This window comes from Sturnus vulgaris, chromosome 14, assembly GCF_052056855.1.
Source record: "Sturnus vulgaris isolate bStuVul1 chromosome 14, bStuVul1.hap1, whole genome shotgun sequence".
NCBI classification, from domain to species: domain Eukaryota; kingdom Metazoa; phylum Chordata; class Aves; order Passeriformes; family Sturnidae; genus Sturnus; species Sturnus vulgaris.
The window spans coordinates 12,520,253-12,544,891 of NC_142256.1; the positions used below are offsets into that span (position 1 = coordinate 12,520,253).

A 24,639-nucleotide genomic window follows, 5' to 3' on the forward strand; every position below is an offset into this window, starting at 1 on the left:
CAGTGAAGTAACTAGAGTTACACCAGAGCTGTGCTTTAGCTCTTCAAAGTTAAGGGATAAATGACTCCATATGAAAATTGAATTTTGAATCCTGCCAGGCATGATGTCCCTCCCTGTGGGACCTGCAACTCATGTGGCACTGCATTATGAAGCACAGGCCATGTTGAATGGTAAGATTCACCACGCAGGGGTGCTCAGTCCAGCTGAGCAGCATGGATAGCTGTGATCACCACTCACGTCAGTCACTTAATAACTTGTGTGTATTTGGAGAAACTGCATAAGCAGCAGTGGCCTCGCACAGAATTCTGAGCCTCTCTGCCAGGGGACGGGCAACTATTTGATGATTTTGTAGAAAATAAATTATCTTGGCCTTTATTCTGGTCCCTAAATTCATTTTCAACTGTGACAAGAGCCAGGATTTAAGCCTGGGTTTCCCAAAGTAAAATGCAGTTAATTAGCCCACTCCATCATGTAGCCTTCTCTGTTAACAAAGGCAGTATACTTAGCCAGACAGCTCTTGCTCACAAGTGATGCTCACCTTTTGTATGGCAGAGTGTGCTTGCTCAGAGCCTGGAGTCCTTGTTTGCATCCCTTTTCAGCAGTGCTTTTTAACCCCTCTGTGCAGCCCCATTGTAGTGCTGCCTGTCTCCAGTTGAGAAACTGCTGGCACAAGGATGTGTTTAAGTTTGAATGATGGTTTGTGTTACTGGTAATGGCTGTGGAGTTTTACCAAGGTCAGAAATTGCTGCAGGGTAAAAGGAAAGAGGGTTTCTACCCGAGGAACTTGTAGCTCTCAGAGTGATGTGACATTAGTATTATTACCTGTAAATTGTGAATGGGGTTCAAGCAATGTTGGGGGGCAAAGTGACACAGTTAGAACAGCTTGATTTCTGAGCTGTATGAGTCATGTTCTGGGGTCCTGGCTTGCTGTTCCCACCAGCCCGGATCTCCTCACTGGCTGGAAGCTTGTTTACATCAGACACTGATAAACTGGAGCTCAGCACCAAATGCTGCTGTGGTGGATCAGGTGTGGGGAAATAAAACAGCAAGAAATATGGGTTGCTGGGAGACTCTGCTGCACTGCTCCTGGCAGATCAGGGGATGTGTTTTTCTTTGCCATCTCCCCACTGATTTGGTTTCAGAGGCTGGGGTGAGGCAAGGTGCTTCCTGAGCACGGCAGGATGTTGACAAGTTTTCCTAACTGGCCACTGACCTCAGGAGGATCACTTAATTCTGTTCTTCTGCAAAGGAGTTCTTGGGTTAAATGTCAAGAACTTTGAGTTTTGCAGTATCATATATTGTACAGTTTCAAAATAAAATTTTTCTTCCTTGTGTGAATATTTAAATTTGACTGTTGTACCAGCAACGTTACAGGATTTAGTGAACTGGGGAGAGGGACAGTCCTTAGTCTACGTATAACTAGTGGCTGTAGTTTGTAAAATTGTGTCTGCAGTTTAAAATACATAGGGAATTATTTTCAGATCCTATAATCTATTTAAACCCAGGCTCTTCAGTACTTGGCTGCTTCCTGAAGACTGCACTCACTGATGTTGTAATCCAGAGCCTGTGTGTGCAGGCAGTGCCATGTGGTTGAATGCAATCCTTGCACAAAAAATCATCTGTATGTAGATACTAGAATGTGAACAGTGATGTCTGTGTGAGTGGATAGCAGGTCACGACCCCCTGAAAATAGAAACATATTGATGTTGTTAGCAAAAGCTGTGGAGCATGTTTTCCTTGAAAATTGTTATTCAATGTTGTTCTTGCTGTCTTTTGAATTAAACATACTGTAAGAGTTGGTTTGCTGGAATTTTGACTGTTCTGGAGCACTGGATATTGGGTAGTCATTATTAACAGCCAGAGAAGGTAGCATGACCTACTGAACAGACAGCAAGATGCATAGACACTAGCAGCAGGGAAATCTAAGACAACACATGGAAAAATATGTACAAGGTAAATCTTGCACAGCCAGCCCTTATGCAGCAAATAAAGCAAGGTCTTACTGACCTTGGCAGCTGTACAGGGCAGTCTTTGCATAAGAATGACTTGTGCTTAATATGCTAGAGAAATTATTCAGGGACAAATATTCCTGTTTTCTGCGGTACTGGGGACAATGTCATCTTCCATCTCCAGTCGCAACACAAACACAAATGCATTGCAGAGGGAGGACCTGACCCTCCTCAAACACAGCCAGTTCTGCTTCCATGGCCTAGAGAAAGCTGCTTGCTTGCAGCTCTTGCAGAGGCCAAGCCCAGCTCACCCACTGTTTGGGGTGAGCAGGAATTACAGTGAGCCTACACCTGCTGGCTCCCTGTTTCAGAGCCAAGTTGCCCTCCAGCCAAGGTGGGAGTGGGATGGATGCTGAGCTGGCTGGAGTCTCTGCTCCCCACATCCTGGGGCCAGGCCACTACCATGGCCAGGTCTGCAACTGATGTTGCTTACTAAACCTTGCCTACTTACATTGCTGTTTCTCATGACTTTTCCTCTTCCACTGGATAGATCAGCCCTGTAAATGTCCATGTTCAAGAGCAAAGCTGTCGAGAGTGTTTGGCAGAGCAGGGTCTCCAAGGTCTCTCTATCAGGAGAGGGCCAGATACAGTGTTTGTTGATATTGATCATGGGAAATGTAATTAATGCGGGTATAAAGTGTTAAATGTTAAATTAAAATGTGAGATTTAAAGTCAGTCAATAGATCAATTCTGAGGCTGGGATGAAATGCTCAGACTTTCAAACAATAATCAGATTTCCGATAAAATCTCACCGTGTGTAATTAGAGGGGTTGAAATACTAAATCAGGTGTTAAGGGAGTGATATTTAGATTATGTTGAAAGAACAAAGATCCAGACAAAAAGAGCCCTCCTGTCTGCAGGCAGAGCTCAGGCTGGGCAGAAATAGTGTGGAGCTCGGCAGATGTGCTGATCTAGCAATTAAAACTGCCAAGAGATGAGAATGATGGGAAAACTGCACGAATCTACAATGCTGAACATCTGTCTGGATGGAAACAGGACCATTTGGACCTCATAGCTCTCTTATAGTCTGATAATACTTCTAAGACCTTGGTCCATCCACATGCACAGATGTCTACGTCTGATGTGGTCTTGGTGAGCCTTCCAGAGGAGTGAGGACAACATGTTAAGACAACACCAGCAGGAAGTACTGCCATAAAAAACCACTTCCCAAGAGTTAAAAATACTAATTACCAACTGCCACCACATTTCAGTGGTATTCCAGCTAGTCAATAAGAGCAAATGCATGCAGTTGATATTTTGTTAAGGGTAACAATTTAAGGAGAGAGGCAAAGTTAGGCTCAGTGTCCTAGGGCACATGGCATTTCCTGGCTATTTCTTTGAAATTTATATTTTGCTCTATAATCCATAAAAAGGTAAGCAGAAAAGAGTCCAGAGTAGCCAACTCCCTAGTTTAACTGGCCTGTGAGTAATGATACCAAGTAAGTTTTGCTTTAGGAGCAGCATCAGGCTTTGCTCTTCTAATCATCTTAATTTTCTGATGCTGCAAGCTGTGCAGGAGGCTGCAGGAAACATCCATTCCCTGAATATGTATCTTTGCTTTCATCCCTAAAGGGATAATTCAGAATATGGGACAGACATAGTATTTACTGAAGGCGCTGCACCTGTCAAGCTAATATTACTATGGAATGGAGGGTAAAAACCACTTCTCTGCTAGATAAAATGGATAAACTGGCTCATTAGCTCTGGGCACTTACTTGCTAACCTTCTCCTTGTACCTGTGATGTGATTATCTGTGAAGATGTAGCTGTAAGGCTACTTGAAAGATGCATGTTTTAAGATTGTCTTATTTTGTGTTATAATCCTGGTGCAGCCTCTGCTGTGCAGTTCAGAGGCTGAGATGGTGATTAGGTCCATGGATGTGTTGTAACCCCACCCAGCTGGTCATCAGTGCCTTGGAAATGCTTCGTGGTTGTTATTGCTCAACTGCAAGCCCTGCCTTAGCCATGTGTTGAGCCAGGCTCCTGCTCACCTTGCTCCCTGCAGAGCGGAGGGTGAAGAGTGAATAGGGAGGTTTCAGCATTGGAGAACTCTTTTGCGCTTTTAAATAAAGGTTTTTAAAATGTCCACCGTGTGTGGCTGGGCTGAGGTAACCTGATCTTTGGAAAAGTGCCTTTGTGCTGTAGTTTACAGAAGGGCTTCTTGATTAACGAAGCCTGAGTGCGGATAAGTTAAACTGCAGCCATTGTGTTCAAGGTCACTGTTAATTTTTTTAATTGAAAGATTTTTCCCGAAGTCTGGGGTTGGAAATGAGACTTGCCATGTCAAGCTCCCAGAAAGGGTTGGAAATCGTGGCATTTCATCCTGCAATTTTCTGTTTCACTCTGCCCTTTCCTTTTATCTAACAGGAAACTAAGCTTTGTAAACCACTGTACATAGATTTTAAGTTCATTGCTGATGCTAGAAGCCCCAAAAAGCATGTGTCTGTGAGAAGAGACTGATGCTCAGTCTGCGGTGTATCATAAAACCAGCTGGGGGAAGGGCAGGGACATAAGGGCATGACGGTGGCTAGGGACTTACAGGAGGCCTTTCCTTTCACAGGAGTCATAATGGAGCTCTGGAGGTCCTTGCCAAAAGGTGCTGTGGGCACATGAAGCTTTCAAAAGCGTTGCAGAGACTAGGCAAGCACTCAACAAGGAGTTGGATGGGGGGAATAGTGAGCAGGCAAACAATGGCATCCTTAGGGAGTCCTCGGAAGGAGTGGGAGGCTGGAGCACCAGGGTGGGAGATTGTGCATGTCTGCTGTGCTGTTACTCCTGGGCATCTATGGGGCTGCTGGATGGTTTCCACCAGCTGTAGCCCAGCTGGAAGGAGAGTAATTTCTCCACTCCTGCTGCTCCTGCCTTCTTTGCCCACACCTGCCTGTGGACAGGAGCAAAGTAAGGACCCACGAACAGTACACCACTCTGAAACATGATGTTTGAGGGCTTGCATGCTGGAGGGGAAGTCCAGCCTGTCATTACTGCCTGTCAAGAAGCATTTTCTTGCCCTCCCTGAACTGTTCCTGGGGTTCTGGTTCCAGTCTTCTGGGTTGTTTCCACCTATATATTCAGCACAAGTAGGAAACCTGCAGCACTTGACAGCACAGGAAAGGGTGAAAGAGTGCTTTATGCCTAGTCCTGCACACTTTCCCCCTAAAGAGTTTTCTCATACTCCTTTCCTAAACAGAATATTTCGGGAGGCAGAACAGAGATTCTAGTCTCTGGTCTTCTCAGATGCCTCAATGTTCCCTAATTAATACTCCCCTGGGTTAACACTGTCCTTGCGCGTTTTTAAGGTGAAACTCCGTGCAGCCTCATTCCTAGCAGGCAGAGTTGGCTGCTCCTGCACTTAGCCCTGGTGATCCTGGCAGAGCAGTGTCTGCATGGTGTGTGTGTGGCGAGTCCCAGTTCTGTTTTTTGTGACCTGAATGCATGGAACAGCTTGTTCTCTGCTGTCTGTTAACCCTTGGAAAGACGCTTCCTCTTACGCTCCTTCGTTCTGCATTGGCAGTGCTCAGCAGGGTCAGCTCTGCACTTCAGGTTTGGGGGCAGAGCCTGCGAGGGAGTTAATTGCTGAGTGATGATGGCTCTCCAGCTGAAGGTCTGCTCCCATGAGCTATTTAAGCCTCTGTTTCTTGTATCTCTGTGCCAATCAGATTAGCTGATGCCAGGAAACAGACCACGGCCTGCTTGCTCTTGAATGCACCCTTTTTCCTCCTTACCTGTTTATCCTAGTCAAGCCCCTTTCCGCTCTGCCTCGGTTCTTTAATTTAGCTTTGTTCCTTCCTTTTCATTTACACAGCCTTACTCTGGCCCATCTCCTCTCCCTGAGGCTACCTCTGGGTTTTGACATCCAGCCTTAACAACAGTCAGTCCTGTTTCCTGTCGTAGTCACGACTGCTCCCTTTGCAGAGCCATGTGCCCCTCTGCGCTTCTGCATTGAGTTTTTCTTCCTCTTGATTCCCTCCATGTTTACCCTGTTGTAACTTGGATTCCCTTTAAATTGCAGTAGAGAGATCCACAGATCAGTGGAGCAGCTGAAGGGGCTCATCTTCCCAGGAAAGAAAGGGGAACAGGTTGGGGAGGGGAGCGTGGCTGAGAACTGCCCCTCAGTCATTCCCTAGGGCTGCTGCCACCCCGCTGCCTGTGCACCCCCAGGCATCACTCTGCTCTTCTCCCAACTGGACCCCTCCACTCATTCACTGATTTTGGCAAGAGATTCGTTGTTGCAATAAAAAAAAAAATAAATCTCTAAACCCCCTCAGGCTCACAGGACCAAGCGTTCTAGCCTGTCCCTCTGTGCCAAAACAGGCCCATCCCCTGCCTCTTGTGAGGCCCCACCTTTATCCTTCTTCTAAAAATAAAATGCAATGACATTCCTTCCTAGTTACTCTGTTCTCTTATTCTGACCTCATTAGACTTTCCCAATAGAAAATTTCATTGAACTCCTCTATTAGTGGTGAAAACAAACAAGACCATTGGACTTCCTCTGGAAAAAATGCATCTATATAACAGGGAATTGCAGGGAGCCAAATTTCCACTGCTGAGTTTGTGCCGTACACATATGTTCCTTCGTATGCATTTAGTAAACAAAGTTGTCTTCACACTAAGAAGAATTTAAAACAATTTATCCTTTATATCTGATTTCCCTGCCTTGTTGGAAAAAGATTGCTTCTGTAATATTATAAGAAGCAAAGTACTGTTAGCTGGAGTTGCAAGAAAAGCCTCTTTTTTTCAGATCTCCTGAGCTAAATATATTTTGAGGCTTATGTATGTGCATGTACATAGGAATGATAGCCAGGTGATGGATTGCTAAGCCACATCATAAATTCAGTTTGTTGGACACCTCTGATTACCTCCTCTGTACTCTGCCCGTAATCATTCTCCTTCAAACATCCTTCTAATGTTCTTAACAGCAGCCAATTAAAACAAAGACTTCACTTGCTATCTATCCCCTCTTCCCTCTGCCATCACCCAAGCTACTTTTCTTGTGTGGGGGGACAGAAGTATATTAATGGATAGTGGTTGAGCACTCAGGGTTTAATGGAATATATCCCTACTTCTTTTTTTTGTCAAGTCTTTAAAATTCAGCTTGGACAGACACCCAGCCAGGCAGGAGTGGATGCTTGTATGTTTGCATGTGGCTGAGGGCTGCGGACTGGTGGCAGGAAGGGTGGGGAACATGGAAGACACTGTGCATCTGTACATCTGCCCACCTTCTTGGGCCCCTGGTTTTGATTCAGAGGTTTCATCCTGATTCAGATGCTTTCTGAAGAAAAGCATGCCCACCGGCATTAAGGGGGAAGTTGAAATAATTCAGGTCACTAAGACTTCCACGGGGAAGAGGAGTTACAGGTTGTGGTGTTACAGATGCAGGAGGGTAATGAGATAATTGAGGATCTGAGGATTTCAGTTGGTGTCAATGACTCAGGCATGTCAGGGAAAACAGAGGATATTCAGTCCCTGAAAAGTTGATTCATCCACCTGGCAGCGAGGTATAGAGTAATGAATAACAATTTTGGGGTGCATGGAAGGCAGGAGAGGCCAACACTAACTCTGAATGGCTTGGGAAGTGCCTCAAGGATAGTTTTGACTTTCTCTTGCCTTTTTTTAGGGCTTAGCTGTGCTGGCTTCTCTCCGCATGCACCCCTAAACCCTGTTTCCCACAGGGGCCCTGGGCAGAGAGTAGAGTGGGTGGTGCTTGGTGCCAAACCTCGCCCTTACAGCTTTAGGTGCCTTTTGACTTGGCTGCTCCCCTGTAAGTACGACAGCAGTGCTTCCCCTGCATGCTGGGAGGGTGTTTACTGCTGCACAAGCAGGATTGGAATTCTTGGATGTGCCTTTCATCCTGTTGCAGCCTGCTGGATTAATGGGGCAGATCTCTGTGCATGTGCATGCTTTCTGCTCTTTCTCCTCTGTCCTGCTTCATACTGTAATGGCTGTGGGGTCTGAGACAGATCTGTTCATCTGGTGCCTCTGCAGCCTTTACCGCAGCAGTTTCTTAATGTCTGATTGCAGTTCCTGTTTTTTATCTGCCAGACATCACTGAGAGAAGGGAAAGGAGCAACCCCTGTTTTCAGGGGGATTAAGTGACTTGTCACTTGTGACACCTGTGGCTGCAGCAGTGTTTGAGCCCCTGTTTCCAGGGTCCCACTCTGACAGGACTAGAGCATCTTTCCTGTCAAAATGATGACTACCTGTGCAATGATAATGCCTTTGGGGTTTGTGACTAGGCTGCTCTGGGTTTTCACTGGCATATGGAAGTGGTAAATATGCTCTCAATTACCACTATGTTTGGTTTTCCTGCTTTCTTACATGTTCTAACTTCTTTATTTTAATTCTGAAAGAAAATACTGTAAATACGTTGGATGCTTTTGTTACCAGCCTTTCAGTCTCCTCCTGCCATTGCATATTTGATTTGCAACCCGAGGATGCTGTTGGAGGTCTGAGTTGAGAAATTAGTCAAGGCTTTACTTTTCTCAAGTCCTGAATTGTTTGGCCAATGTATTTTGGGTACCTTTGTGCACTGTATTTCCCTTCCATGTAGCCTATAAATGATAGGTATTTTCCCTATTGTGCACGAGTCCTCATTTTTAACTCATCATGTAACTCAGATGGACTTGAATGTAGGAGCACAAAGATTTTGGAGGCCTGCCCTGTGCGAAGGGGAAAATTACTGTCTGGCCCAGAGTGGTGGCTTTGTGATGACTGCATTGTGTTCTGGTGTGCTGTGTTTGTACCAAACTGGTTTGCTGCCAAGTTACTTATGGCTTATCCAAGCGCTCAGTACAAAGAATGTTAAAAGAAAAACTTTTTTTGTTTTCTCTGAATTCCTCCAGCTGAGAAAGAATTCAAACCACAGTCCAAATGCTGTCTCCTCTTTCTGCAGGCCTGTGGTGACCAGGTAGAGCAGTTAACACTGGAGTGTCTTCAGCTGTAGTGTGTGTGTAGGAGCATGTATGTGCTTATAGAAGATATAACGTGGGACCTGCAGGGAAAGTGCCTTTGTGTTGGAGAAAAACCCGTCTCTTTGAGCAGAAGGCTCTGTTACTGAGAAGTCTGGAGTGGGAATTTTTCAGGCACAAGTATGTGTGCCTGGGCAGAGGTATCTATGAAGCACCAGACCTGGGTTGGTCTCCTCTGTGTATAGAACACATCTGATACCGCCTCAAAGTCCCAGACTGTCTTTGCAGCACAGTGAATGACTGAGCTGGGCTCCTGTTTCTGTTTTTGTCCTGACTGAGTATATTGCCTGTCTTGAGGGCTAGGATTGTGCTTGCAGCCTAGGAGATACCTGTAGGTTGTTCCTGTCAGCAGAATCTCAGGAAGGGCAGTGGGGTAAAAGCGTTCCCTCCTCTCAGCTGTCCCAAACACATGCAGACACTTACCTGATTGGCAAGGACCTTGGGGGTTTCTTGAACACTGAGTAGGATAATCAGATAGATTGTGGGATACATCTGCTTGATCCTATTTCTTACGATTACATGGTGGGGAACAAGCCTTAATGAGCCTTGGCCTTTCCTGTCTCCTCTGTAAATTTGTTTGACTCAATTGAGCTCTCTTTGTGTGAGACAGCTCTCTTTGTGCTTGGATATGGAAGCTTCCACCTCTGAAGCTGGCTGTGCTTTGAGACAAGGTTTGGATTAGCTGACCTCCAGAGATCCCTGCCAACAATTTTTTTTTCTCTTTTCTTTTGTGTTTGCAGCTGGTGTAATTGTGGTCCTAACCCCTCCCAAGTGGTGCTGGCACTGGAGAGGATTTCAGCACTGTTTCACAGCAAGTGCAGTAGCTGCTTCTGCACTGCAGAGGAAATGCTCCTTTTGGGGTCAGCCGCCCTGCTGTAAGGCAGCTCCCTGCCCTCTGCACTGGGAAGTTGCCTCATGTAGGAAGCCAGAAGGTCCTAATAAAAGGGAGCATTTTTCTCCATGTGTCTCTTATTGGTGATGGCCTTAGTCAAGCAAAGCTCTCACTTGGCTGCGTGATCAGCAGAGCATTCCCCAGATCCCACAGGGGTGGGATGGCAATGGGTCACTATCAGTCCTAGTAGAGAGCTGGGCTAGGAAAGGGGTCTTGACCTCTAACTGGTTTCAAATAAGCTGATGGCAGAAAATCAAAAGCCCAAAAGAACAGAAATGTGCATGTGTGGTTATTCTAACAACGTATCTATTTAGTGAAAGAGGGGGAAGTTCCCTTTGAAGCACCGCAATGCGTGCTGCCCTGGTACACCCTATGGGAAGGTATTTGCTCTGCCAAGGCATGTGTGTGGGTCCAGCTAGGCAGCTTCTGTGACTTTGTTCAAAGATCAACAAATAAACAAAAAAGCTCCTTAAAATGCAGTGTTTTTGTAGTGCATTTTTGGCTTAGAAATCCCCAGCAGATAGTGAGAAATAACTCCCAGCCATTTGCCTGTGGAAGCATTTCGAAGAACTAATCTTGTAGGAGTGAAGGGGAGAGGAGTTCCCTGAATTTTGGTGGACAAGAAGTGCAAAAACAAAGGGATTTTTTCAATGTTTCCTTAAACTCAGCATTAATTTTTCCTGTGATTGTTTGCTTCAGGGTGTAAGTGTGGAGAATTGCATGTACACAAGGGAGGATAAAGTTCCCTGTATTTTTACATTCTTTTTCTCTGCAGTGAAGGGCTTCCTTCCATCATGCTACTTTATATTGCATATTTTCCTTTTTCCCCCCACTTTTTTTTTTTTCAGTTGCCCACCTCTGCATGGAAGAGAGGTGCTGAGGTTGTGTCAGGACATCTAAGAGCAGTGGGAAGCTCCCAGAGGAGGCAAATGATGCATGATCCATTTTCCCAAGGACAGTGGCACTGCTGGCCCTGCAGAGCCCCACAGCCATCTTCGAGTGCCATAAATCCAGGAGTTTAGGAAGGCTGGAGAGCCTCTGAAGAGATGGGATGCAGTATGTACAGCCTTCCCCACTGAAGGGCAGGAGGATGTTCCTTGTGCTGCTCTATCCAGAGAGGTCACCAGTATCAGCCACTCTCCAAAGTTGCTCTAAGCCAGCAGAATTAGAGAGTGTGAGGAAAGGACAAGTGTTAGTGGTTCCTTCAGTACAGATTTGTGTGGTACCTGCATGCCCAAACTCCACCCTGTCACTTCTGTAGTGGATTTATGTCCTGAAAATGAGGCTTTTCCATTGCAGCAGCATTGGGGGGTTGTTTTGCTTGCATGGTTTTATTATTTATTTCTGGGTTCTGCCATCCTATTCTGAACATACGGCACTCGGAGCTGAGTTGACTTTTTGGCACGTGGTGTGACCCCTGGTGATTCACGGCCCCCAACATCTGTGATTAGACCTTGAACAGAACCTTTTCATGCATGCCATGGTAGAGGAAACTTGTTCTTTTTCTGAGTAACTGGTAGAAGAACAAAAGGAGGTTTATTTTCTTTTAGCTGTAAAGGTCTACCTTAAATTAAGTAAACTGTTTCCCTGAGGGAGAAAGTGTCCAGGTACAGAATGTTCAAAAAGGAAATATTCAAAGTGTCTACTGTGTCCCTGAAGTGTTTGTTTTAAAGTATGAGGGCCAGAGCAAAAAATAGAAGATTATTTTCTAATTTGAAAGCAAAAATACCTCTTGCAGGTGACAGAAAATGAATTGACCTTCTTTGGTCTCAATACTGCAGCCCACGAAGCGCAGGAGCCCTGGAGAAGCTGCCATTGCCGAGATGGCTCCGGTCCCAGTGCACAGCCTGGGAGCGTGGGGGGCAGGAGCCAGCCCGTGGCCGAGGCAGCCCCGCTGTGAGCAAACTGTCAGTGTTCCACCATTGGAACATGGGAAGGAATTGTGTCTGTGGGAATCTGAACACTGCTGTGTTTTATGTGAGGGAGGGTAGGAGCATTGTCACTGCTGCTTCAGCAATGGAGGATCCACACCTGGACTTTACGGGGATTGATTTTGTGGTTTCTTTTGCTGTTGTGAAGCAGCACTTTTGAATCAGTCCCAAGTAAAGCCTTGTGATCCAATGGTGACAGCACCTAACTTGCCATGGGCTTTTCTGAGCCAAAATGAACTTCTCTGCTGTCAGCCAACTCAACTACTGTCACGTGTTCCTGCTTGGTAGAACCTAGATGAAGATTTTTTTAAACTTTTTTGTTTCCCCTCCTCACTGACTTGGAAAGCTGCCCATAAATGTGCATTATCTTACCTCATGCATCGCTGCCAATAAATGTAACAGTAGAACACTTTTCAGTAAAACCTTGCCTTTGACTATAACTTTTTGGTTCCTTTGATAAGCAAGGATATAGTTTCATGTGTTCTTTACTACTTGCTGTGACAGTGGAAAAAAAAAAGGAAGGCTGTTAGATGGGTGGTGGTCTCCACAGAGTTTTCTTTCTCTTTCAGAACAAACCAGTTCAATGTGCTAATTTCATTGCTCCCATTTCTCTTTGCCTTGCAGTGTTTCCAGGAACACTGTGTTTATTTGGGAGATTGTTTGATAATGGAAACATCTCACTGCTGTTTGGGTGAGGAGTTCCCTATTCTGGCTTATCAAGGATGTGGTGGTGGGCACACCAAGCTCTTCCATACTCATTAAGGTGCAATAAAAATCCCAGGTTACAGAATCATCTCAGAGGACTGATGAGTGAGTGTGGCATTTGTACTGTCAGCTGAATTTAGTGCTTTGAGGAAAGTCCATAGACAAAAGTCTTTTTTGGACTGTGACAGTATCTAGATACTCAGTGAACATTAATAGCAATATTTAGTTTTAGTGGAATTGGTGTAAAATTGGAGGTCTCGATTTCGCAAGCACAATTTCTTTATTTCTGTGCCTCCAGGATATCCATCCATCCATCCATCCATCCATCCATCCATCCATCCATCCAGGATGGGTCTGAGCTTTCATTGACCATAACTTGCAAAACTAGGTGAAGCACACTGCAGCCTGGCAAGGCTGAGCTTGGACTCAGGAGAGCCAGTCCTCAATTGCAGGGTCACGGGCTGGTGGTTTGAGTTGAAGAGGAGCATGGACAGAATAACATATGATAAAGAACAGGCACAGCTGGAACTTAACCTTGGGAAAACTCCAGTGTGTCTGCAGTATCCCTATTCCTCTTTAGGCAAAGGGAATAGCTGCTGTTCTTAATCACTGGACTGTGAGCTGGGGCAACAGCACTTCTGTTTCTCAGCTGAGCAGTTGTGACCCAGAAATCCTTGAGAAACGGTAAATAAGGAACCCACCTTGGCACTTCTACTGAGTCCTTTTTTCTTAAAAAAAAAAAAAAGGAAAGAAAAAATCTCTTTTAAATAGCATCATTTACACTTGGGAGCTGCTCGAATCCATCCTGTCACATAAATTACCATTTCTGAACTCGGCTGTCAGGAAGTGTCCTCACAAGTTGACATCCATGGGGGCTGTCAGTGGAAGGGGATCAGTTTCGTGGCAAGCAGGAGGAATTCAAGCATCAAGTGAATATGCTCGTCCTCATGTTACCTCAAGCGGTCAGGGCATCTCAGTCCCTCCAGAGGCGAGCCCTGGTGTGACCTTTGCTCCTTAGACTGCCCTTGTTCCCTGCACTTCGGTAGCTGCAAGGCTGGGTCTGACATCTGGAGCAAGCCCCATCCTCCTGCAGCTCAGGCAATTAGAGCTGGGCCCACCAAGTGGCCCTGGAGCAGGGGCTTCAGGGATATTGTAGTTTCTTTACAGGGATAAAGGCCACAGGCTTTTCTCTCTGCTCTGCTGCTTTCTCCAGCTTTGATGCCAATGCCGTTGAAATGAGATTGGCTCATCTGGTAGTGGAGGAGCTGAGCCCTGCCAGACGGCTCTGGCTTGCTGGGAAGGGTTCAAAAGGCAGCACCTTCCCTTTGTTGTATTTCCTGCATGCTAACAAAGCCCCTGATTTCTGGAGCTACTTTTTTAATCCTTGTAGGTCGTATGTTAGTTTTGGCATAGATGTTTTTTTTTAAATTCCTCCCATTTGAAATATATGGGAGAACAAAGGGAATAAAATGCCGGCCACCCCACACCCTCCCCCCCCAAAGAAAGGGTAATACAAAACAATTGTAAGGGTGCATTCTGGTGAGAACAGTTGTTTGCTGCCAGGAGTTGAAACCCGGAGAGCTGAAGCTGTGTATTATCGGTGTTCCTGAGGTGTGCTGTCCTTGGGCTGTGCGTGGGAGCCTCGCTGCAGCAGTGTGCAGCGCTTGCTGTGATGTCAGCCCTGCATGCATGCGTTTCCAGCCTTCCCCGTGACCACATGGAGAGGGATTTGCAGCAGAACTGTATTTGTTGACTTGCAGAAAAGCCGAACTCGTGCTCCTCTGGGCTGTGATCATGTAAGCCGAAACACGATGACTGCTGTCTGTGCTTGCTGGCCTCCCAGTCCTGATAAACCTGTGAAGCAGATTCATTTATTTAGGCCCTGATTCAGCAAAGCACTTAAGTACATGCTTCAGGTTTTCTTTCCAGAAAGACTGTTGGCACGCTCAGAGTTAAACATGTGCTTAACTGCTCTCCTGAGTGGCCAGCAAACAAGTGATGGGGCAGCGTGTCCTGCTGCTGTGCTCTGCAATTGCAGTATGAAGAATATATTTATTCATTTGGCTCCCTCCAGTACAGGAGCCCTAGTGCCAGGGTCTGAGATGAGTCAATCCTTCTGCAGGGAGGTGGGTTGTTTCCATGGCACAGAAAATTTCTTGTCTCTTGAATGTTGCACAGATGAGTGTGCCCTTCTGCAGGGTGTGGGGCAGGGGCAGTTTGCATCAGTGGGTTTGTTTCCTCCTCCATGAGCTGTAAAGGAAAATATCCACCATGTTACATGTGTCCGAATGTTTTGATATTTGTAGTTTAATGTTTTGTAAAATTCATTTGATTTAGCTTTCATTAACACGATGCCCTTCATTTTGACGACTGAGCAGTTTAGTGCAGCAATGTACCCCTGGGCAGTGTGTGCTCCCGGTTTGAGAGCAAGATCAACATTTGGTTTGTTACACTGGGATTTCTTGAGGTTGAAGAGCTGGGAAGGGCGGAGGTTACTACACTGTTTGGACATCTTGGTGTTTGGTGTAACTGTGTGTTAAGTCAGATCCGTCATATTCTATCCCCAGCATTAACAGACCCTCACTTCCCTTGGTAGTCTGAAGCTGTGGAATAGGCACTTAATCCACAAGATGGTTGCATTTCAGTCTGCTTGAAAGAACTTCTGAGAGTGCATTCTTTCTAATCCCCACCCATATCTGACCTGTTCTAGCTCGTTTATAAGAGCTGCACCCAGCTAGTCCTTAGCTCCCTGCAGAAGATTTCTGCCCATCTTCTCCTTTCTTTTGCTTTCTGAGCTCATATGAACAGGGAGCCCACATATCAGTGAATGGAATTCCTGTATAAGTTTGCCCTGTTTGCAAAATTGGAATTGATTTAGAGCATCTCTTCTTTACAAAACCCAAAAGACGTGAGCATGGTTAGATGTGCCTTTTTTCCTTCTCTTTGAAGTTTAAAACACGCTAGGCAAATATGACGTTTGCAGTCTCTGTTCCCCACCTGATGTGCAAAACTGCAAAGGTCCTTCTGGAAGCATGGGTCAAACCAAGCTTTGGCTGATGCCTCTAGCTGGATTGCAGGGATCTGGGCAGGTTTTGTTATCAACTTGAGTCTAATTAAGCCTAGAAAGTACTTGCAGTGTAGGTTTAACGAGCGTTGTTTTTTCTAAATTGAAATAATTCGATCTGTGAATCAAACAGCCTCTGTGCCCCACCCCCTGCTGCTGATGACAGCCTCTTCCCACACTTCTTCCTTGGTAGCATTGTTTCCATTGTTTCCAGCTCCAGTAGGTTTCAGTTACTGATCAGTGTAATTGCAATAACACACCAATAATAAAAGAGGAATTTAAGCTTCCTTTTTTTGTAGTTGAAGGCTCTTCTCCTACGAAAGCTTGAAATCTTAATAGCAGTCACACAGTCAACATCCCGCGCCTGTCAAATGTTCGCAAAAGTGGACGGTCGTACTTTAGGAAGATAAAGGGCTGGATTTTGGGAACTTGGAAACAGCCCAATCCTATCAGGCGGCAATGGTACAGCTAATATTAGAATGGGAGACTCTAGGGACAGCTTAACATTTTAGTGGATGCCAAGGAAGCCTTCAACTGGAATGCATTGAAAGTTGTTTGTTGTATAACACGAGTTGCTGGAGTCAGAGTAATTCGAGTTGCCTTTGGTCTGGTGGAAAACTACAGCTGTGAGCAATGAGTTAATTTTTTCCGTGTGTGTGTGTGTGTGGCTTAGGTTCCCCTGTCGGGTTTGCTCTTAGTTTTGTAGGCTCTGACTCCATAGAGGAGCGGCTGCGAAGCAGTCGTTTGTCTCCATGCGCCACGGCAGGAGCAGCGCTGCGCTGGGGCTGGGTTAATGGAACACCTTGGAAGCGCGGAGCCGTGCAGGGCTGAGCCGGAGCCTCGCATCTAAGAAAACCACCGGCTGCTCTTCCTGCCTGAACGTTTCCGACTGAAGAGGGGGTGGGTTAGTTAATGTAAATTAAAAAAAAAAAAAAGAAAAAAAAAAAAAGACTGGAGAGCAGACTATTCCCGCGTAGTGTGGGAGGGCCTGTGGGTCCGGCTGTCCCGGCCGGGCCCGGAGGGTCCCGGGGCTGCGGCCGTGCGGCGGGCACCCACCGCGGCCCTATGAAACGGTCTCTTGTATTGGTCGGCTGCCCGCGGGTGCTGCTGTAACGGCAAGCGCCATTGGCCGGCACCGCCTCCCATGCGCAGCGCGGCGCGGGCAGTGCCCCCGTGCCCGCAATGGCCGCCGGCGCCGCCCCGCGCCCGCCCGCCCGAGCGGGGCCGCAGGCTCCTGGCTGATTCTATTTCTCTTTTTCCTGCAGGTTGCTGAAAAGTGCCTTTCCTGAAGCCACCGCTGCTTGGATTTCTGTCTAGGGCTGCCTCTCTCTGCCCCTCGCCCCCCTCTCTGTTTAATTCGGCGTTGCTTGCGGTCCGTGCCCTGACGGCGGCTCCTCCAGCCTTGCCCTTTTTTTTTTTTTTTTTTTTTGCTCCCCATTTACACGCAGTTTGCTCAGCCATTTTATTTTTTCCTTCCCCCGACTATGTAGCAAATATTTAAAAGAAAAGAAAGGGGAAAAAAAAAAGCAGACATCCTTTTGCCTGTTTTGATGCTCGTGAACCATAATTTTTAGAAGCAAGAAATAGAAGGAAAAAAAACAAAACCCGAAGTTTTCTCCCCAAGGACCGAGACCATTCCACAAACTGAAGTGCTGCCAGCAGCATATGCTTTTTGCAAGAATAATTGAAACCATTAACTGGAGAGCACAGAATTCTTTTGAAAGTCTGCCAGTTATTTGCAAGTAACTTTGGCAGTGGCACAAAATATAACACTTGTATTTTAACTTCTACAATTGCACTTTTAGGAGCTGGCCTCTAATTTGATTTTCAGTTGTTCTGATAAGATTTCTATTTTATGATTGGCTTTATGTTTAATTCTTGTTTAAAGAAACACGATTTGACTTAAATGAAAACCTAAGTGCTGATGAATAGGAGTTCTACCAAAGCAACAAGTTAGTTATTTCTTCACGTTTAACTTGAATTCACTTTTTTACCCTTTTTTTAAAAAAAAAGAAGAAAAAAGAAGATCAGCAGTAAATATTACCCTGAGGAAGGGTGCGATTGCTTGCATTTTAATTTTTGTTTTTTAATATGGCTGTAAACGTTTCCCTGGTTCGTGATACAAAATGGCTGACGTTAGAAGTGTGTCGAGAGTTTCAGAGAGGGACTTGTTCTCGGTCTGATGCAGAGTGCAAGTTCGCCCATCCGTCACGGAGTTGCCATGTGGAAAATGGTCGAGTTATTGCCTGCTTTGACTCCCTAAAGGTGAGGACTGTAACGCGTGCATTTCCTCAGCTTCCTTGCTGTCCTTTCCCTTCCGAGTGGCTCGGTGTGCAGGGGTGTGGGATGTGCAGAACAGCTGTTTATTGCTCTGTGCCTGCAGGGAGGATGCTGCTCCCGGAATCCAGGCTGAGTCTGACATCGGGTGCGATTGCCTGGAGTGCCAGGCATTGCAGAGAGAGAGGATTTTATCCAGGACCTTTTTCAGTGGTAGCTCAGGTCTGATACAGCTGTCCCTGGAGCAGAGAACACAGGTTGTGGGCAGCAAATGAAATAAGAAGAGTAGAGAACTAAAACCCAGTTTTGAGTGTCCAGATCACATCAGCTGTGCATTTGTGCAGGGACCTGAAATGTTCTTTTAATCAGCAGAAACGAAAGCAGCATTTTAAGATACGGAATCAACTTTACACCTATTTCCTGGAGACAGAGTTGCAAATGCACTTTAAGGTTGTCCTGTAGATGAGGACTAGCAAAAATATTAGAAGAACCTTTCCAGAAATGGCCATTGGGAAAATGCTTTCTGCTAGGTACACATGAACTCGATGGCTCTGCCAGGCCTGTTGGAGCTGTCACTGAGCCTTGAGGTTGGTGCTAATCCTTGTGGAGTCGATTTTGGAGGCAAATGGCTCTTGGTTGCTTTTCCCTGCTGGAGTTCCAGGGGTGACTTTCAGAAATACGAAAGACCTGGACTGTGAGTCAGGGTGAGGAGTAGGGGGGGCGCTCACAGGAGGGTGATGTGGGCATCTCCTTAGGCCTCACTTCACCATGGTTCTTGGGAAAGGAAGATCCATTTTTTTTTTCCTTCTTTTTCCCAAATGTATGACTGCACAAAAGTATTTTTTTTCTGAGCCCATATGGATAACTGATAGCAAATGAAAATTCTTGACATTGTGTTTAATGTTTTGACCAAATTAATCAACCTGGTAAAACTTCTAGAAAGAGTCTAGAAAATTTTGTCATCTTAAAAGTTTTCTCTTGAACTTCAACTGTTGCTTGAAAAAAATTGTTTTTATTTTTAAAAATGATCATAATGAGTAACAGAACTAGTAGAATTATATATGCAGAGGTTCAGACTAGGACTGGATCTGGACTAACACTGGTTTACCCATTTTGTTCCTGTTAGTGGCTTCTTTATATTTTAATTTCTGTTCTCTTTTTCCAAGAAGCTCAAGTTTTCTGTTTGCGTTTGGTTTTCTCTTTTTAATCTGATTATATAAAATGACTTAGTTATACAGTGACTTTCAAATGTTCATTTACATTGCTGGTTTGCCAACAGTGAGAGACAAACATTTTTTTTTATGTAAGGAGGAAAAAAATCTTGTTCTTTATGCCCTTGAAGCTTCTGAATTTTAGCCAGTGGCAGTGCAGATACTTTTAATTAAGAGATTAATATGTTCATATTTTATAGTGTTTATTTGTGAATGGAAAGGAGAGCTGTCACGCTGTGGAGGGCAGTTTTGTGCCTCTTGCTGGTGTTTGCAGCATCCTGGGGAGCCACCCAGCTTGGCTGGGCTCTGAGCTGTACTGTCACCCGGTGAGTGACGCTTCCCCACGTGTGCTGTTGGCAGTGCAGTTCCTGCAGCGTGCCCAGGCTCTCGGTGCCAGCCCTTCTCTGCACAGCTGGGGCTGGGACAATCTGCAGGACCAAGTCCATGGGCAGCTGGAGTTCAAATCCCACCCCCTGGTATGAGCAAACACTTCTCCCACTTCAGCAGTGGGAATACCACGTTAAGAAAACAAAAAAAAAAAACCAGAGGAAGGAGTAGGGTGTGATCTTCTACAGCTCAGAGTGTTTCCTGTGTAACTGGCTGTTAAATAATGTTCTGGTTGCAGTTTCCTCTTGACTCACTAGCAGATGCCCAGTGTGTGCTGGTTAAGTGGCCTGAATTTTCCAGAGAACAGATTTTTTGGACTTAGGAAAGCCTCATGGAGGGCTGACAGCTCTGTCTTTAGGAAGTACTCGACTATGCAGAGCACTTGGCCAAAGGTGATGAGGCTGTTTCTGCATCCCTCTTTGCAGACAAAAGTGGATCTTGGAGCACTTCCTTCAGCCCCATGGGTCCATCAGCTCTCCGTGGGCAGAGCCCTGTTTTCCTGTGCCATGGAGGGCTGCAGTCCCAGTCCCCTGAGTGTGTGTGTGTCCAACGCCATGCATTTCCCAGTGGGGATAACTCCCCTGAGGACTAAACCCTCAAATAATGGTCATTCTGCTCCTGGGCCAGAGCTGGGCTTGCAAAGCCCTGTTTGCAGTGGTCTTGAGGGGCTCATGGCTGTAAGGGCGACCACCCTTATCGGTCGCCAGAGAGATGTTGCATTCTCAGACTCCTTAAGAGGCTTTTCGTGCCCATCCTGTGGATGTTTTTTGTGCCCAACAGCTGTGGAACGCTGACCCTCTCTCCTGTGAAGGGCTCAATAGCTGCTTAGTGCTCTCTTGTCTTTTCAGCCCTGCATTAGCAGAACATCTGTGTTGCTTTATTGGAGGCAGGATATAGGATGCTTGTGGCTAATAAGTTTTCCCGTTGTCTTGCAGCCGCCCAGGGCTTTGTTCAGACGTTGCTTATCTGCATCCATTGTGTGCTGCTGTTGCTAGTATTTTTTTTCTCACAGACCTCTTAAGCTTGAACAATGCCTTCATACAGGAACTTCTGATAACCCAGCAAACAATGGTTTCACCTCACTGGTCAGGTCATGCACAGCATCCATATGCTTACTGAAACCCTTTTTCCCCTTTTTCCTTAATCTCCTATAGTAGTTCCACACCTGTTCCAGTGGAAGAGGCAATAAGGCTTCCAGAAGCAGTCAGACTGCCTCAGTGTGGGTTCTTTCACAGGTAACTGTGTGCTACCTGTAATCTTGTGAAGAACACACAGGATTCCTTGAAGGTAATGGGGGGCCCTCACTGATGCTTATGTGGGGGTCACCAGAACACGCTCTGCAGGAACGTTGTGTGTTGTGCAATGCTTTGGTCGTGAAATATCTGGTCTTGATTAGGTTGAAAGTGCAAGGCTGGATCTTGCTGTCCTGAGCTGTGTTTCTTTGAAGGGGGAGTTTGCACATTTGTAGGCAGCAGAAGGAACCTTTCTCAAGCAGATTGATACAAAACTTAAAAATAGTTCCTTGCAAAAAGCTGTGATTCGAATCAGATGCCAAGAGAGCTCTCACTCTACTCGTGCATCCCTCCTCGTTATTCTGGAAGCAGTGTTCTCTGAATTAATTTGTGTGAATGGCAGGAGAGTTTGCACTGCTTGATTGCAGGACAATCCAGAGGCACAGGAGCTGGCTATGCTGGACCACCCTGCTTCCAGAAGTGACCACGGGGGCTGCAGGTCAGCAGCCAGTGCTCTCGGGTACCTCCTAGGCAGGTCCTGTGGCACCTCAGAGATGTTCTGAGCAAAGGAGAGGAATGTCATGTCACCCCTGCAAATTCGGGTGCTTCTGGGTTTGTTTATTGCTTCTCTCCCTCGCTCAGTGTGCACTGTCCCTTGCAGAGCCAGTGCTTTTTGTAAAGACCAGGACATGGTTTGCTGGCTCATGGCAGTTCCTACAAAGGTTTGTTTTGGCACTTTGGTGGGCTGCTCATCAAGTCATTAACTTTCCTATTCATGCTGGATCAGAAGGGTGGGATTTGAGCCTGTCCAGCTCTTAGTTTCTGGCCTAAAAGTCATTGGTTGTGTTTTCAGTTTCTCATGTTGTCAGGAAGAAAAAAAAAAAAGCATCATCTTTGGTCACTAATGGAGCAGAGAGCTGAGAGATAGGGCGTTAGGAGATGGTGACATATTATATAAAACTGTGTAGGTAATGCACATCAGATGTTCACAGAGGCTTTGATTTATACTGCTCACAGTTTGGGTATCTGCACTGAGGACTTGGGGTTTAAAAAAATTTACAAACGCAACTTTGTGAGGAGTGGGCTGGGGTTTTTTGCTGTTCAGGGGTTTTAAAATTTTCTTTATGAATGTTAACGTGAATTGAATCTTCAAAGAGCATTTTGAGATGTAAAATAGTGGGGTGAAAAATTTCAGTAATGGGAGTTTTGACTTTGGGAGGTCTCATGTGAAAAACATTGTTAAACTATTGCATGTTTCAAAGCAGTACTCTATAAAAAGGAGGTGAAAAGTTTTCTACGAACAGGCAGAAAAAGAAGTTAAAAGTAGTTTTGTCTAAATTGTCTATTTTCTAAAAGAAGTGTTATTCTCTGGTAATAATATTCAAAATCCCACGGCAATCCAAAAAGTTCACACTGCTCGGGCAATGGATGTACTATATGATCTTGAAACTGATGTACCTGAGGCTGTTCCTCACAGTTTTCATGCTAATTTGTACCTGGTTTATGCTGACTTGACTAGAATTATTTCTGACTTACTGGTTGGCAATCAAATCTATTTTTTTAAAATTTAAATAAACTCCAAATTAGGAAACAACTAAAAACACCCACTAAACTTAGCATATGGTTACACTTTTAGAGCGGAAGAAGAAAGCAAACAAAGCCATAGTGATATTTTTGGAGACATTCCGACTCCATGTCTCATCTCAGTGTAGTGGAGATGTCTGTATTCCACAAGAACAGTGTTGAGCCAAGTGACCTGTGTGACAAACATCCACTTTTCCTTGGTCATTAAGCCACTTACCTGTGTGGCAACAGTAGATTTGCAGCAGCTTTCTGTCTACTCTGGATGCTTGTGTGTCTTACAGCGTGTCATAAGTGCTTTTTATAATTACCAAATCAAACAACTTAAAGTGGGGAAAATGTATTTAGACTCAATTTTATTTATAAAAACTGTTCATACTGTATTTCTCTGTCTTTCTCTGTTAATTTTTATATTTCTCTTTGTATTTCTCTCTGAAGTAAATTTGAAGGTATTTCAAGGTGAATAAGAGAGTTGTGGGGGGAAAATAATTAAGGCCTGATCCCTTTTTGTCTATAGGTTGCAACAAGCTCCATATTTTTACAGCTTAATTTAATTGGCACACGTTCTTTCTATACTCTCTGTAGTGTCTTCAGAAGTTTTGGCATATCTGTGGGATGGAGAGCACTGATGGAGAAGCTGATGTGGCACTGGCTGAGCATCTTCCAGGCCTGCCCCAGTGTCTGGACCGCAGATGCTCTCTGTGGGGTTAAGGCTGGTTACTTGAAGATGGTGTGTGACCTCCCTAGCCATGTTCAGCTTTCCAGGGAAAGGATACACCTTGTCTCTTTAATCTGCTTAGCTGATCTTTTTGTGGGACAGAGGTCTGTACACAGCACGTTTGATTTTTTTTTTTAGTGTTATCCAATGGTTTCTCTGATGGCCCTGTAGTCTCATTTCATTTATCTGTGACTTTGTGACAGCTGAACCGTGGCAGATGAGCACTGCTGGGTTTTGCAGTCATGGTTTAGAAGGTTGCTGCTCTGAGCTGTCTGTTTGCTTCTCTGTTGCAGGTTACTGCCACTGTGGCAGGGTTAGCAGGAGGACAGAGCACCTTAGACACTGAATACAAAGTCCAGCAGCTGGAATTCCCTTGGTCCTGGCTCTCTGTAGAGCTGCTGGGTGATGAACTTGTGTAACTGGAAACAGGCTGGTGTTACTTGGTGCCAGTGCTGCAAGGATAGCAATAGACAGGGAGATGCAGGAAGGTCTTACTCATTTGCCAGCCATTTGCAAAGGTCCTTGCAGAGTCCTTGACAGGAATTCTTGTCTGTGTCTAAAGCAAGGAGGTAATCTTTGAGTTGTGTATAGAGGTTGGCCTCGTCCTTATCTCTACTGGGTCTTTCTGTAGCTGAGCAGCCTCAGCAGGGAGCACTACCTTGGCCTTTACATTTACAAGGACATGTGCTTTGTAATCTTGGTGTTGTCCATGGTAACATGGGAAGAAAGGTGAGATGTCTGTAGGTTTCCTGGCATAGACTAGTTCTGATGTTACCCTGGAGGGATGCTCTCTTCTTAGCTCATTGCCTGTACTCCTGCAGAGGGTGGACGTTTGGTGACTGGATATTTGATGTGCAGTAGATGGAGAGCACCATCTGTGCCCCAGACCTCCTGACCCCACATTTCTCCTGAGGGCTTGCCCACCCAGGAGCAGATGCTTTTGCTGTTGCCTATGTGAGAGTGCCAATCTCATGCTTGGTGTCTCTGGGACGGATTCAAGAGGCTGGCAGAGGTGTAGGCACAGGCTGACATGTTGGGAGGCACCCCTAATGCAAGGGGCAAGGACAGGAACACCATCCTTGCCTGTCTTCTTGCAGCTGATTAATTGATTACAGCTTTTCCTTGGGCCTCAGGCTTGTGTGCTTTTTCCCTTGTACATGTTGGAAAGCAGAACTGTGCCCACAAACTGGTCCTGAGACCACACTTCAGAGGCCGACCTCTTCAGGGCAGTGGGCCAAGCAAATTCAGCAATGGGGTTTTGCTGCCAGCCTTGCCTCTCCTTTCCTCACCAGGCAGCCCTGGCAATGCAGGGCCTCTGCTTCTGCCTGCAGCTCATGTTGCCTCATTCTTCTCCCTGTGGCGTGAGCAAACCACCATCCTCAAAGGGTAAAGCCAGCAGCATTTACATTATTAATATTAGCCAAGAGTAACCTTGGATTTCTGGTTGGGAAGATGATGGTAAAGTGCTGACTGCTGCTCACACTTGCCTAAAAAAGCAGGAGAGAAATTCTTTTGGGATGTTGACTCTAAACCCTTCTGAGCTTCTATGTGTGCTTAAGCAGATGCATTTTGAAACCTTTTATGGGCATATTGCAGTGTTCACTGGCCATGGCATGCCATCTCCTGCCTCTGAGGCTTGCTTTCCTGTTTGAAGGGCAAAGCCCTCCA

The 24,639-nt window shown here is 45.7% G+C and overlaps 1 protein-coding gene across 19 annotated transcripts in view; it reads left to right on the plus strand.

Annotated features, from left to right (window-relative positions):
• MBNL3 (muscleblind like splicing regulator 3) overlaps nucleotides 1-24,639 on the plus strand; it is a 91,743-nt gene that overhangs the window by 15,201 nt on the left and 51,903 nt on the right. For 10 of the 19 annotated variants that reach the window (XR_015806749.1, XR_015806748.1, XR_015806751.1 and 7 more), the window contains exon 2: nucleotides 16,831-17,830. The exons of the other annotated variants lie outside the window; for them this stretch is intronic. Coding sequence is in view for 6 of the 10 variants with exons in the window: in XM_088173152.1 (XP_088029278.1) it covers nucleotides 17,657-17,830 (174 nt within the window). In the remaining 4 variants the exon portion in view is untranslated. The remainder of the gene's footprint in view (nucleotides 1-16,830; nucleotides 17,831-24,639) is intronic. 19 annotated transcript variants of the gene reach the window in all.